General features: G+C 35.5%; 1 protein-coding gene across 2 annotated transcripts in view; it reads left to right on the top strand.

Moving 5' to 3' along the window:
- CDH7 (cadherin 7) overlaps window positions 1-15,477 on the top strand; it is a 92,342-nt gene that overhangs the window by 56,844 nt on the left and 20,021 nt on the right. For both annotated transcript variants that reach the window (XM_014870889.2, XM_088172737.1), the window contains exons 7-10: window positions 6,952-7,205; window positions 10,947-11,083; window positions 12,648-12,769; window positions 14,148-14,265. In XM_014870889.2, coding sequence (XP_014726375.1) covers window positions 6,952-7,205; window positions 10,947-11,083; window positions 12,648-12,769; window positions 14,148-14,265 — 631 coding nt within the window. The remainder of the gene's footprint in view (window positions 1-6,951; window positions 7,206-10,946; window positions 11,084-12,647; window positions 12,770-14,147; window positions 14,266-15,477) is intronic.

Here is a 15,477-nt window from a genome sequence, read left to right as displayed (position 1 = left end):
TTATGGCTTGCATAATAACAGCACGTTATGTCTGGGTAGAACTGTTTTTTGTAAGATTAGAGAAGCTAAAAGTTCATCTTATGACAGAAGCTAGTGTTGAACATTCAACAGTGTTGAACCATTTACTTGGTTATTGGCACTAAAAAATAAAATCTACTCTCTTCTGCAATACGTTAACTGATTTTGTATTCAAAAAGTGTATCCAGCATGTATCTACAATGGTATATAAAAGTGTGTAAATTGCTTTTAGGCTATTTTCAGCTATTTCATTACCTGAAATAGGATATGAAAAATTCTAGAAGACAAACTTTGACTTTCTTTTTCTTCGTCTTTCCTCTTTATTGAGAAGTTGTTATAAATAACAAGTGAATGAGACCCATAAGTATTGTTCTCAGCTTAAATGAAGGGTGGGAAAGTAGTAGGAAAGCTAATAAGGGTCTTTTCCTGTAACCAACTATTTTCATACAATTTGTTGCCTAGCAGTTTCAAGTCCCTGTGGAAATCTTCCCACTTCTTTATTTACTCACTTTCTCTTTTGTTAAATAATACTAACAAATAAATGAAAAGTTCTCACTTGTCAAATGAAACAGGAGAAATCTTTCTTATTTTTGTCCTGTTCAGAGCAGTTCATGCTGCATTTCTGATGCTGTAAATAACGTGAGAGTTTGGCTAATTTCAACACTGTAGCACAGTCTCTGTGGTAAATCATAAAATAGAACAGAATAGAGGAGAATAGAATCATAATATAGGTTCATTAAGGTTGGGAGAGACCTCCAAATTTATCAAGTCCATCCTTTGATTGAATACCACCATGTCAGTTAAATTATAGTGACTCTTCTAGTTATTTCTTGAATACTTCCAGGGATGATGATCCCCTGGGCAGTCTTTTTTTATGCTTAAGTACCTTTTCAGTGAACAAAAAAGTCTTCATAATGTCCAGCCTGAACCTTTACCTGGCACATCTGGTGGTTATGTTGTCTTGTACTATCCCCAGTTACCTGGGAAAAGAGGCTGACCCCGACTTCACTAGAATCTCTTTTTAGTTAGTTGTAGAAAATAATGTTCCCTCTGAGCCTCCTTTTCTACAGGCTAGACAACCCCAGCTCCTTCAGCCAACTAATTTTCTAGACCCTTCACCATCTCCATTGCCCTTCTCTCTACACTCCAACACCTCTTGAGCGAGAGCCCAAAACCGGACACAGGACTCAAGGTGTGGTCTCACCTGTGCCAAGCACAGGGGGCAGTCACTGTCCTTGTCCTTCCAGACACACTGGTTTTGATACAAGTAATTTGCCTTCTGAGGCACATGGGCAGACGCTGGCTCCTGATCAGCATCCCCAGGTTCTTTTCTGATGGGCAGTTTTCCAGCCACTCTGCCCCCAGCCTGTAGCAGTACAGAGGGTTGTTGTCACTCAGGCACAGAGCCCCACACTTTTGTTATTGAACCTCACACCATTGGCCTCAGCCCATTGATCCAGCCTGTCCAAAAGCCTCTGCAGAGCCTTCCTGCCCTCCGGCAGATCAGTGCTCCCACCCAACTTAGAGTTGTCTGCAAACTTACTGAGGTGGACTCGATCTGCCTATCCAAATTATTGATAGATATTAAACAGGACTGGACAGAACACAGCCCTGGGGAGCACTGCTGGTGATAGGCTGGCAACTGAATGTGACTCTATTCACTACCAACTCTCTGAGCCTGCCAGTTTTTAACTCAGTGAAGAGTGCACTGGTTGAAGCCATGGGCTGCCAATTCCAGAGTAAAACTAAACTACATGTGTAAGTTACCTTTAAGCCAGATTTTGGAAAATGTCCATCGTATGTGATCTTTCCTGGGGAAAAAAAAAAAAAAAAAAGAGTTGTATCATTTATGGAAAGGAATCAGGCATTTATATTTCTTAGAAGTATCTCAAAATTTTTTCTTCGTTCACACTGTGACTCAGTTCTCCATCTGTAGAGTAGGATCAATTCCTTCCTGTGGTTTCATTTGTAATTTACATACTGCTATCAATGATCTGTTAGTAAGGACTCAGATCATTTGCATAACTCAATTTCACAGTGGTGAGGGTGTTTGGAGAAAAAGCGTAATTTTTCTGCATATATTGGAGTCTAAAAAAATGTGTCAGATTTCCCTGGCAGTAGAAATCTTAGAATTGAAGAAACATTTATGGAAGCAAATGATGATTCAGTCATTTAATACAACAGATCCTGAAGTGTCCATGCAAACGTATGTACAATTTTGAATTAAATTCATATTGATTTTTGACAGAATCCTGATTGTGATACACATGAATGGAATCTTGGTTTTCCTTTCTAAGCAAAGCACATACACAACCGTTATTTCTTGTGGTTTCCAAAGCACTATTCCTAGAAATAGTGTACTAAAGAAAGCATCATGTAAGTACAGATCTCACTTTATCCACAAAGTTGCAGGCTAAAGTTAGACTTCAGTAATATTAATAGCTTAGTAGCAAAACATCTAAAGATAAAAACATGATGCTCTGTATCCACCCACACTTTTATCAAATATTTGGTACTTAAAGTAGTTATGGTAATTTAATAATTAAAAAAAGGCTGCAAGGTATAATTTTAATTTTATCTTTCATATATGGCTTTTTGAAATGTTATGAGACATGATTCAAGCCAACTGGAAGTCTATGGAGGGATTTTAGTGGATTTAAGAGGGGGAAAAAGAAAAGATCAAAACACCCTAAATACTCTGTAGAGTGAGGGTTGTAATGTCTTATTGCAGAAAATGACAAGCATTAAGATTTCCCATGGTAGAGTTCTTGCTCACTTTGCCTTCATTTCTAGCCTCAATCGACAGCCCTACCACCAAGATCACCAACTGGTATGAATATTAAAGGCAAAAATAGTGTTTTAAAGTACTTTCTCATAGAAATTGACTGCTAAGAGATTATTTTAAAGCCTGTGTTCATTCTAAAAGCAATATTGGCAATTATAAAATGGGAGTGGGGGGACGAGAGGGTTTATGTATAAGCTTTTGAGTGAAAAGCTATCTTTCCATTACTGTTGACATTTCTTTAAAAATTTTTTTTAGCTAGAATTTTTTCTTTCAATTCCATCCGAGTTTACAATATAAGAACTTGAGGCTTCCCTGGTTCCTTTGAGAGATTGTGTGCATTTGTTTGATGTACTGCAGTTTTCAATATAAAACCTCAACTGGGCTTAAAAATGGGATTTTCACCTCTGAAAAGTACATTATTACAGTTACCATGCAATAAAAATGAACATTATAAAAATGGGCTTTCTGTGAGTTATAACTTTATATTCAGTCTCTCTAAAATAGAGGACTTGTTTTTGCAATATCCTTCAGAGAGGATAAAATTCTTACCCCTTAAATGGTAAAGAAGAAGAAGAAGAAGAAGAAAAAGACAGACCTCACAAAAGGAAAGATTAATGGATCCTGCACAGGATCTAATCAGATAATACTAATGCACAGATATTAATGAGGCTGTTAAGCTCAATTCACTGTACTGAAGGACTGAAGTATACAATGTCCGTTTAACCTTCACCACTGATGTAGTGATTTGCAGTCTGTTAACTTGATCTTCCTTCACTGGAATCTTGTGCTTTTGTTATAGCAGGAAATAATAAAGGTGTGATCCAAAAGTCATTAAATAACGTTCTCTGTACAACAGACACCAATGATAATTAGATAAGAAGAAACAAAAAAAAAGAAAATATTTTCCATTCACTTTCTCGTCTTTCATTAGTGTGTGCAGCATGAAATTTCTTCATTATATTAGCTAAGAAATGTTGAAATATTTATGCCAGGCCAAGAGCTCTTGCGCTTCAATATTTTGTTTGTTTTTCTCAGATTATATTCTGCCTCAGACTTTGATACCTCTGTATTCCCCACAAGATCTGAGGTTGTATAACTTAGAGCAACAGATTGAGGAGGACTATAGCTTTTATAGACATTGCTACACCCCAAAAAGACAGGCTCTGCTAGAAAGAAGTGAAAATAACATTATTACTACTGCAATAAAATCACTTGATATTGTAAAATCCATTTGTCAATCCAGAATTACCCTCTTCTAAACATCAACTGTTCTCCACCTCATGCATACATAGATTTGATTATTAAAATTTATTTATTTATTTTTCATTAACAAGAATCCTTATATATTTTGAATACTGCCAGCAGCATTGGGTACCAGAAGATATCTGAGGGAATGCTAGGGAAGGATTCATGTTGATGAGAGCAGATGTTTACTTCTTTCAGTTATTGAGACTCCCTCACTAGTGACTGGTGAAAACCAAGCGCTCACCAGCTGATATCTTTCCTGAAAGAATTTTGCTACAATCACACTAAGGACCATATGGTGATTTTCTCAGATGTACAGGGCTAAGTTAGAGAAGGTTGCACTTAGTAAGTAAGGCTGTTTAGACTATGTATCTATACCACTATTAGTTTTTCATCCTTTTCCATAAGGAAATACTTTTCTAATGAATATATATTTTTTGTGAATTCCCTATTAGTCTAACACTCTTTCATCCATATAAAAAAACCACTTATTTATGATTTCAGTTAATAAAGGTCTAGTCTTCTTTAATCAATATAGAAACATGGGGATGTCTTAATGAAAAAAAAATCTTTTTTGTTATGCTAGTCTATTAAAATAAAATTAAAATTTATATAATTTTTCCAATTGCATATATGGTATACATTTTGTCTATCAAATAAAAAAATTCTTTTTTTTTTTTACTTTGACTTTGAAGGACTGTGCTGTTGAGATTAGTATATCAGAAGAAGCTGTCTTTTCTGCAGTCTCATGATATGTTTCCATGAGTTTGATTAGGTATCACTGTAATCTCAATCACCCAGTTTCAACAAGAAAACACTCATTAATGAGGATAAATTAGCTTTCTTTTCTCCACTACATACTTTTGTACATTCTGACTGAAAATATACTTTTTTTGTGGAAGGGTTGGTGTTTTTGTTTATTGAGGAGAAGTTTTGGTTTTGGTGTTTTTTAGATTTTTTTTTTTAATTCAACAGATGTTAGCCTTTTGCCTTTGATAATTTTCAGGTTATTATTTCTTTATTTATTATGCTGGTTTTTTTATGTTACAGTTTCTTAATTAATCGTTTGCTTTTATTAGATAATGAGATGTCTTAAGATATTTGTGTGCTTGTTTGTCCTCTCTTTAACCTTGCTTTTTATCTGGTTATATCACTTGCCTAATTATTATCACCACAGAATGGAGTTTCTGAGGCATTTTTCATCATTCCAACATCACATCTCATTTGCATTACGGCTGTGAAGTTGTTTCATAACATATATATTGTAATTTAAATATGAAACCAAAGTAAAAATAAACAGAACTATGAAACATGCTTTGTGAATGAATACTGACCAGTTGTATCCAGTACAGGGACCGGCATGCGGACAAACTTTCTATTTCAGCATATCTGTTTTCCAAGAGCTGTGGATACTGCAGCTTTGATTCAATCCAAGAAGTGCTTGCATAATATGAGTGTCACATGTATTCCCATTTGGAGAAGCCTTTTGCTGCCACACAGAGTTTGTAAAAGTTCAGTGCCTTTCTGCGTGTGCTGTGCTGCAGTTCATTTTTCGTATTTAAATCTAGACTGTTTGCAGCTGTATTATAGCATCAACATAATCACTGACTTTAAGATGCTCATTTGGGATTTATCTGACTGTGACTAGATGGAGAACTTAGGCCCTTGTAGGTCAACAGATGTGTGTTTCACCTCTGCTGCTCCTCTGAGTGAATACTGGAATGTTTCGCAGATGCTGGAGGATTAATTTGCAAGCACATCTCAGATCCCTGTGATATATTCAGTAGCAGAACTGCAGAAAAACATTTTTAATCTGTTTTATACACTCGGAATTATAGTTTGAAGACATAGTTGAGTAACCAGACTGCAGCTTCAGAAGTGCTTCAGTATTTTGCTGCTGTTTTTAATTATCAAACTTGGAATTACAAAGGAATAGTTAGCTGGATGTTTGGTGCAAGCTGACAAACTAAGACTATAGATATGGAGTAATTGGTTCTAATATTAACTTGATGTTTTCTTTCAGTAATGGCCCATGAGCTAAAATTATTTTTTCATCAAATAAAATTTTCTTCTTTCTGAAGGATCTGAATATCCTCAAATTACAGACGTCTCTTTTGTTGTGGAGGGTAATTTTTTATTATAATGCAGTATGTATTTGCAAAGAAACTGTACTTTCATTGAAGAAAATTAAAGCAGAAGGAAAGTATATAAAAAAAAAAGTGCATTTTGCTTAATAAGCGAAACAAACCAAAACAATCTCCAGGCTGCACGGCATCTCAGTACAAAATATTCTGATATAAACAGTGTCATTTAAGTAATTGCCACATTTTCTACACAAATTTATAAGACCTTGGAGAAAAATTTGTTTATTCAATCCAAATACTATGCAAAAACCAATAAATTCAAAAGAAATTTAAAATTAAAATAAAAAATCTCACCCACGATTTTCTGAATTAGATGTTTTTACCTGTAAGTAACTTGTAAAGATTCTATTGGGTTCTTATGTCTGGGTAGTATGTCACATTGTATTTGTCATTAGCTCAGAAAAAATATTAATAAGACAAAGTAAGTATTAATTCACAATGGTGAAAAAATCAGTGAGAATCTGGTCCTCACAGAAGTTACAGAAAGTTTTGCCATTACCTCATACATTTGTTTCACTCACAAGGTAGAACTATCTTTATCATTAAAAATTGCAGAATATTCACTAGTGAGACACTTCAAATAGTGTTTTGAGAAAGTTAAAAAATCAACTATGCTCTTTCAGTCAAAAGTGCTAGTTGTATACAAATGGAAAAGGTAATTTCATTTTATCCTTAAAGCATAACTGGAAGTTTTAAGCAAAACAGTTTTACGTCAAGATCACTGAATAATAAAATTTCCAAATAATTTTGCTTGTATAGGAGCTGGATTTTGAAGCTAAGACAAGCTATACCTTGAGGATAGAGGCAGCCAATATGCATGTTGACCCTCGTTTCCTGAGTCTGGGGCCCTTCAGTGACATGACAACAGTGAAGATAATTGTAGAAGATGTCGATGAGCCGCCCGTGTTCACTTCACGTCTGTACTCCATGGTGGTGTCTGAGGCAGCCAAGGTTGGCACGATCATCGGAACTGTAGCAGCCCATGATCCTGATGCCTCAAATAGTCCTGTCAGGTAATTGTCAGAGGTCTTAACTATTTATTCAGCCTTTGCATTGAAGCTTTTCATGGTGTGATGGGAGGGGTTTTGGTTACGCTGAAAGTAATTAATAAGCTTTATTTCCTTGCAGAGGGACATTCAGATGTTTTATGAGTTTGCATGCTTTAACTTTTATAACCTGACCTACAGAATCTCTGGAAAAAAAGAAAGTTGAAATCTCTGTGAAACAAAGAAAAGAAGATATCGTTTCATAATCCCAAAGAAAAAAAGTCACCTAAAAATATTGCTCATATTTATAATTCTTTAAGCTTAGGAAGAGTCTATTACTATCTACAGCAACTCATAAAGTCTTAAATCAACCAGGATCAAAGAGTATAATATACATGTATGCTCGACTAATGATTCATAGTCTTTATGCCCTAGGAATCAGAACGTAATAGGACATAAATTCCCACATGGAAACTGGAGATGAGGTCCCACAGCAGGAAACATTCGAAAAAAATCTTTACATGAGAGAAGTGGACAGGATGAGATGCATCCTGTTCTAGTCAGGATGGTTAAAGGCTTTTGGTTTTGTAAATTTTGCTGCAGCCAAATATCTTCCGTTTTAATGGGAAGAGTTATGATCACTGGAGATTCATAAACTGTCAAGGCCCTCCTCCTTTGTCTTCAGTGTCTGAAAAACCTACAAGTCTTCCACAATATAATTTCCAAGATCATTAAGAAACCATAAGAGAACACAAATTCTCAATCTTATATTTGCCTGTATGTAAGGTTAGAGCGCAAGGGCAAAGACTCACCACCTTAGCTAAACCAGTAATGAGCTACTTGTTATTTTTCTTATGCAGAGTAGTAATATTAATTCTCAAAGGCACATGCAAAGGATCTAGAGAGTAATGGTTATAACTTAGGAACTCTGTGAATTTAAACACCGCAGGGGGGAAGAACTCATGCACAATTAAAAGTTAGTGCTTAGTTTCATGTGTTTTTATTGCTACTTAGGGCATACATGGGAAAGATCTTTGTGGGGTTCTTGTTTGGGTGTCACTTCTTTTGGTAATGTTAAGTGTTTCCTTTCATGCATTGAAAATGAACTTGGGAGTCTAGTGTACTTTCTAAAGCAGAGCTCTTATGTTGCAAAAGTTAAGCATATGTTTCATTCCTAGAGGTGATGCAAGTGTTCTATCTCTTTCGTTATATATTTGCTACATATTCAAAATAGCTGATTCCTATCATGTATAAACAAGTCCTAGATGAGTGTTTGGCATGAATTTACTTGTGAAATTTATCTTTGCTGTGGCAGTATTTTCTGGCACTGATGCTAGCATCTGGTGTATAATATCTGGTAACCAGAATAATTTAGAATAGACTTAAACTCAGTTCCACTAATACAGGCCATACACAGAATGCTTTTGACTCCTTTGTAAACATAAAGAAGAGTTTTTTGGCCTTGATCTGATCATTTTTTACAATTCCAGCATAAAAAGTAATTATATCACCTGCTAGCATCTTAAAGATTCCTTCTTCTTCAGAGTTTCTTGGAATTTGAGGGAGAGCAAAAAATGAAAGTAGCGAGGATTTATCTATATTCTTATGAACCTACTATGTACATGGTCAAAGGTACTGAAAGATAATATAATTTAAAGCTGTTCTACATATGCTGTGATACATCAGAGACAGATTCACCTAAAATTGGAATGTGCTAAGGAGGATTAATGCATAAATCTTTTCGTGATCTGTTTAAGAAATTTAAACTATTAATCTATAAATAAGTATTCCAACTTCCAAACATTGGATTATATCGATATTAATTAAAAATAGATTTTTTTACAATTCAGAAAATGTTGAAATTACAAGATCAGACACAGAACCTTGACAATACCAAGGACTAGGGAAAATAATAAATGTTTTGAAAATAAGAGGTTATCTCATAAGGACCAGAGAACTATTGATGTTTGAACTAGCTTAACTAAAGGATTTAAAACTCCTGCAGCTCAAAGATTTTCAAGTACTATGGCTGTGAGGAATTAAAGGATTAAATGTATTTAAAATGGGGGGTTTTTTTAGAATTTGAGTATGGATACAATGCTTATAAATAAGGCAAACTGCTTGCTTCCTATGCATAAAATTGTTTTTCTCATTGTGTCATAAGGATCTGTCATCCAATTTATATAACTTGTTTGCTTTTACTCCCTCCCTTCCTGTCTCTCTCCTTCACTGCTTTCTTTGTTTTTGTCTTTCTCACCTCTCCATCTCCTCCTTCTCCTTCTCCTTTTCTCCTTCTCCTTTGACTCTTCAAGTTGCACAGCGATAGTCTTAATAATTGGGAAATCTAAGGATTTCTTAGGGAAATCTGGCAGGAGATTGAATCTCAGCTATGAGGCCTGCCAAGATTGACTACATAGCAGAGGTGACAGGTATGGTCTCGTGGGGAAACTTGCCAGCCACAAAGCAGCTGTAGAGCATCACTGACCAAATAAACAGCAGTGCTGGCAAAAAATAAAGTGAAAAATGGCCTACAGTTAAGGCAAAATGAATGAAGAAAAGAAAAAGTGAAAGAGGGAAAACAGTAATCCACAAAAATTGATGTTACTGCTGTTATTATGACTTGTTATTCTCTCTCTCATTGTGACATAATACAGCAAAACAATTCTAATTATGTAACAAGACTCTGCACATCAATTATACAGTTAAGAGGGATAGATAAAATACAGTAACATTGTAAAGAAGATGGTATATTGCAACACAGAACAAACAGATCATTGTGTCTAGAAAGTCTAATTTTTTGTCTTGCATAATTCTTTCTTTCCATGTTGCTCAAAGAATTTGGTTTATGTTATATCAATAAGATAATATATCATCAGTGTGTCAGTAATTGCAATGATCACACTTGATCTGGTTCAGACATTTTAATTCATCCTGAGTGCAGGCAAGTGCTCTGGAGTACATACTTGACCTAAATGAGAGTGCAAGAATCTGACCCAATAATAAATCTAATGTCAAGAATATTCCAGTTGTAAATCTAAATCTGCCTAATGAACTGTCCCTTACTCTCAAAAGGGATATAAGCAAATCACCCACAGGTGTTTTGACCTTTTCTCTTATGCTGTTTTCAGTTTGCTAAGGAGCTCCTAAGGAGCTCCCCTTCCTAAAACAAATCAGGAGGTAAAGATATGTTAAGCCAAAGAGTTAAGGGCATGAGCCTGTGTTTGTCTAATGACAGTAAAGCACTGTGAGCTGACAGTGATGACATGCAATCCCTTGACCCTAGTCTGCATCATCTTTCCTTTTTCCCCCTTCCCCTTCAGCTCTGGGTGACTCAAGGGCTCTTCTGCTGGTGATAGAAATTCTGTGTTCAGACTGCCAGCCCCCATGGGATCAGTGCCTGCTGGTACAGCCTTGTAACACATTCCAACTCACCTTTCTCTTAGCTGGCTCTCAGGAGGATGCTATTTGATTAATTCCTGAGTTTGCTTTATAGCAGAGAGGAAGAAAGAAAAGACAGAGGAATACCTACAATCTCACTTAAGACGACATTGTGGGAGTGGACCCCACCACTGTCAGCACAAGTCACTGTGCAATTCTCTCTTCTTTGCATGTGTCTTTGCTTCTCTCAATGCCCCAGGGAAACTGGACTGAGCAATGCTCAAACTAAGAAAACAGTGGAAACACTTCCCCTCTAATAAGAAATCAGTGAAATATTTTTACAAGCTGTAATGGAACATAAATGAAAAGTTTCTTTCATCCTTTTCCTAGGTATTCAATAGATCGAAACACAGACCTGGAAAGGTATTTCAATATTGATGCCAACAGTGGAGTCATTACAACTGCCAAATCTTTGGACAGGGAAACTAATGCTGTTCATAATATCACAGTTTTGGCCATGGAAAGTCGTAAGTATCCATAGAAAGATTTTTATCGACAGTTTATGTGTAAAGCTTCAGGCTTAGCTTTTATGAACTTCATTCGGAGAAATTCTGGCAGTTGGAAACTGTTGCAGATAAAAATAACATATTACTTAATGCAAAAGAAATCTATATGATAAAAATTTTAAAATATTTTGCTATTTCATTTGCTTCTCACCTTATGTATTCTTTTGTCATCTGAAATGCAAGAACAAAGGAAGATAAAATATGTTAAGTCAGCATTCTCACACTAATTATTACAGGAAAGGTGATATGGAAGATAAGGGAGAGTGGTTACCCCATCTCAGTGAGGGCACTCAGAATTGATTGCTGTTGGTCAGCCACAGCATTCTTAGAAGGTATAAAGAAAAGGGGATGTGAATGCTAATGTGGTTAAATTTTCCTGACTCTAAGGTACCACTGTAGAAGTTATTTTATACTTGGTATCTTTTTCTGGTGTAAGATGAAAATTGTTTAAAAGAATGTCATGCTTCAAATGGATACAAGAAATCTTAGGATGCAAGTTCAAACCTAAACTTGTTCTGCTTTGAATACATTTTGCGAAGTGCTTTTACATTTGAAGAATTAATATCTTCAAATTTTATCTTTGTTACTACTCTGTTGGGCTGTGATAATAAAAAAGTTATCAGTTCTCTGGCTTGCTATTGTAAAAATCATCACGTCTTGATTTCAGTGAGCTTAATTTAACATTTAACCTGAAAAATAAGATTCATTATATAGTGTCTCTGAATTTCTCTTGTATTTTCATAAGTAGAATTTTGGTCTAAAAAACCCAAAACGGAAAACAAAAATTTTCCTGGATGGTAGAAAAACCGATGAGGTAGATAAGGGGCATACCTCACACAAACGAGAGTCTAGGAGCACGAAAAACTTGTACTGCTTTAATTTATATTCATCCTTGCTCGGTCTTCAATAAGCTTAGTTCAGGGGAGGAAAAATTTGGTGTCAAAATGTCTTGCTTCTCTGGTATAGCTAGATATGAGTATCAGTTTAGGATGTGATTCATATCTAAGGTGTTCAACATGCTAATGACAGTATTGAAATACTTAGTTGTGTGTGCACTTTAAATATTTTTGGATTTGCTTCAGAAGGCAGCCTTCTTTCCTCTTACACATAGCTGATAAAATTCTGGTTTTGTCTTCTGATCCATCTAAAGTTCAGGAAAAAAAAGAAATTGTTTTTTTTTCCCATAACAATCATGCTGTTCATGTATGTGTAATGATGCTCTGGCTAGCTTTGTGATGATTTTACATCATCTTGCTCTTGCTCTTATCCTTCCATGTGATTTGATTCAATGCTGTGATTAGTGAGTTAGATTCTGAGAGTAAAATCTGAGGTTAACTGAAGCAGCTGAAGCACGTAAATTTTGGTCCAGAAGATCAAGACAAGAGCTTCCTTTATATTTGAGGGAGGGATTATAATTGTTTTGACATGCATTTCCAAAAGAAGAATGCAAATGAAATAGCTAATGACTTTCAGAATTACTTGCCAGGATCTCCTCTTAATTGTTCTATTGGACTTTTCTCTATAGAAAATCCAGCACAGATTGGGAGAGGCTATGTAGCCATCACAATCCTTGATATCAATGACAATGCCCCTGAGTTTGCCATGGAGTATGAGACAACTGTGTGTGAAAATGCTCAGCCTGGTCAGGTATGTCTTGATAGATTTTACGTTTATTTTTACCAGATAATCAGCCATTCCTTAAGAAAGCCTTCCAGCTTTAAGATGAAGAAAAATCAGCTTATAATAGCAAAATGAGGCCCCGATGAACAGTACAAGCAAACAGTAAGAGAGATGCTTGTATAAAAATTATTGGTTGAAAGTAGTGTTAACATCTCTGCCTTTCTTACATGTCTAACTGATACATTTTGCTTAACTCACCTAATTTTGAATAATACTGAGAATGCATACTTCCTCCTAATTTTTGTGGGAATTGGGAAGCAGTAACACAAATTCTGAGACTAAATGCCCACCATTCCAAAAATGAGTACACACTTTTAATCCCTCTAGGAAGTATGGACCTTAGGGACACAGTTTCACAAGGGGAATATATTCCTATTTTTTATTCCTATATTTTCAGATCCCAAATATCTTCCAAGTGGTCCTAAATCTATGGCTTGTTGTTTCTCCTTGGTGTCCCTCATATTTGACCTTTTCCTCTCTACTATGGAAGACCTCACAAAATACATGTATTTTCTCAGTCTCTCTTCTCACTTCCAGAAAACTAGTTGACGTTGCACCTGCATAGATCCCATATATTTCCTGGAAGACTTTGCTCTTTTTTGCCTTCTCCCATGTATTGTCCTTCCTGTGGTAGATGCTTATTGCACATTTCAAAAATCACCTCACAATTTAAATTGTGATAAAAAGCCACTATGTTTATTAGCTTGTGCTCCTGAGAAACACAGACTATGCATGCTCTTATTGTTGTACCTCTCTCTTTTCCCTGTCCTCTGATCAGAACTGGACCCGAGAATTGGAGTTTCCAATTTTTTGTGGACTTTAAGCAGTGATGACACTTTCTCTAGAGGTAGATTTTGACAGAATTTTAGAAAGTGCAATTTTAAAAATAATAGTAATGAAATTCCAGAAAATAATACTATACTTATGATGTGCCATTCTGTTTTTCATTACATTTTAAAAAAAGTACAGGAATTCAAATCCTCAAAAAAATCACGGTTTTCTTCTGAAGGTTTACAGCATTGATTGTAGCCACTGATACTACACTAAGAGCCACCCAGAAGATACATTTCTTCCACTGCTATGCAGTTCAGTACTCCAAGCTCTGGTGAATGACAGAACCAAACTTTCTCCCAGATCCTGCAGAGCATTGCTTTGGCCAATAAACTTAGTACAGGTAAAGAGTTGAGTCACACATTATCAGTCTCTACATGCTTAGGAGATTAGAAAACCAAAATGCAAGATGATTAGAACTTGAGGGAGGTTTGATATTGTGATACGTAACAGAGGGGTTATGTAATGTACATGTATATATGCTTCAATGAAACCCTGATGTATCTCAAAACAGGTGATCCAAAAAATTAGTGCAATCGATAAGGATGACCCACCAAATGGCCATCAGTTCTACTTCAGTTTAACAGCAGAGGCAGCAAATAACCACAATTTTACATTGCAGGATAACAAAGGTAAGAAAATTTTGATTTGGTAAATATTCACCACTAGCACCTTCCATTTTCAATGCAGCATGCTTATTATGACCTACATAAACTTTTGTTCTGATAAGGACAAAAACTACAATCAGTCTGCCAAATAATTTTATCTCTAGATTATTTGTCAAAGGAATTAAGCTGTTGTTTGAGTCATTTAAAGCCTTGAGCCAAACAGAGCAGCATCAAATCTTTAAATCTTCTCTTATTTTTTTTTCCCCATCAGTCACTCTTCACATTTTTTCACTGTATTTAGAGTTTTTTTATCTCGATTAGATTTTACCTTGTGGCAGTGACTGAAAAATGTCCAGGAATTCATGTCTTACTAGTATAACTCAGGGCAGAAAAAATGAGTGCACTATAGATGGAGATGTTTTGTGATTTGTAGGGATTTTGTTTTGATTTTAGAAAAACACATCATTTCAGTAACTAAGTATATCCCCTTTTGAAGAATGCTTTTGATAATGAAAACTGCCTATAATATTTTCACAGACTTCTTATAACTGTTTCCTCAAAGACTCCCACTGACATTCCATTTCTGCTAGTTAAAATATCTGAGAACACACTCTAATTACCGCCCTCATTAGTTGCACTGCACAATACAGCAGCTGGGCACGTGTCAGGCAGTTTAGCTATTAGCTGTAGCAAACAGAACTAAATAGACAGGGCATTGCTCTTGCATTGCTCTTTTATGGATCAGTACTTAACCAGAGCTACAAAGTCGTCCTATTAGTTAAACAAGAAAAACAAACATATGGACACTGAAGGACACTGTTTGTACGAGCAGTCTTTGAATAATATTCAGTAAGTATAATATGTGACCTAATAAAATTCTTTCATGCAGGTCTTCATTGCCTTACCTAATGTGTTATAATGCTTAATTTTCTCCATATTAACAGTTTGCAGCTTAAAACTGAAGACTCTAATAGTAGCAATGATCAAAATAATAAAAGCGCATTAGAATAGGACTGTTCAGAAATCTGATATCATGAAAACTGTAAAGCAGTTCATGAAAAGAGACCCTCTTCCAGAGAACTTGTAATTTGATAAAAGTAATAATAGTGCTTGTAAAATCAGTGGAGGTACAAGACACAGCAGCAGCTATTTCATTGAACATTAGTTAATTTTATGCATCTCTCATATGATGTTATATCAAGAGGTGTTTGCATATTTTGCCAGATAGATCATAAT

Source organism: Sturnus vulgaris, chromosome 1 (assembly GCF_052056855.1).
Source record: "Sturnus vulgaris isolate bStuVul1 chromosome 1, bStuVul1.hap1, whole genome shotgun sequence".
NCBI classification, from domain to species: Eukaryota; Metazoa; Chordata; class Aves; order Passeriformes; family Sturnidae; genus Sturnus; species Sturnus vulgaris.
The sequence above is the reverse complement of the archived record's forward strand: the minus strand, read 5'-3'. Positions and strand labels throughout refer to the sequence as shown.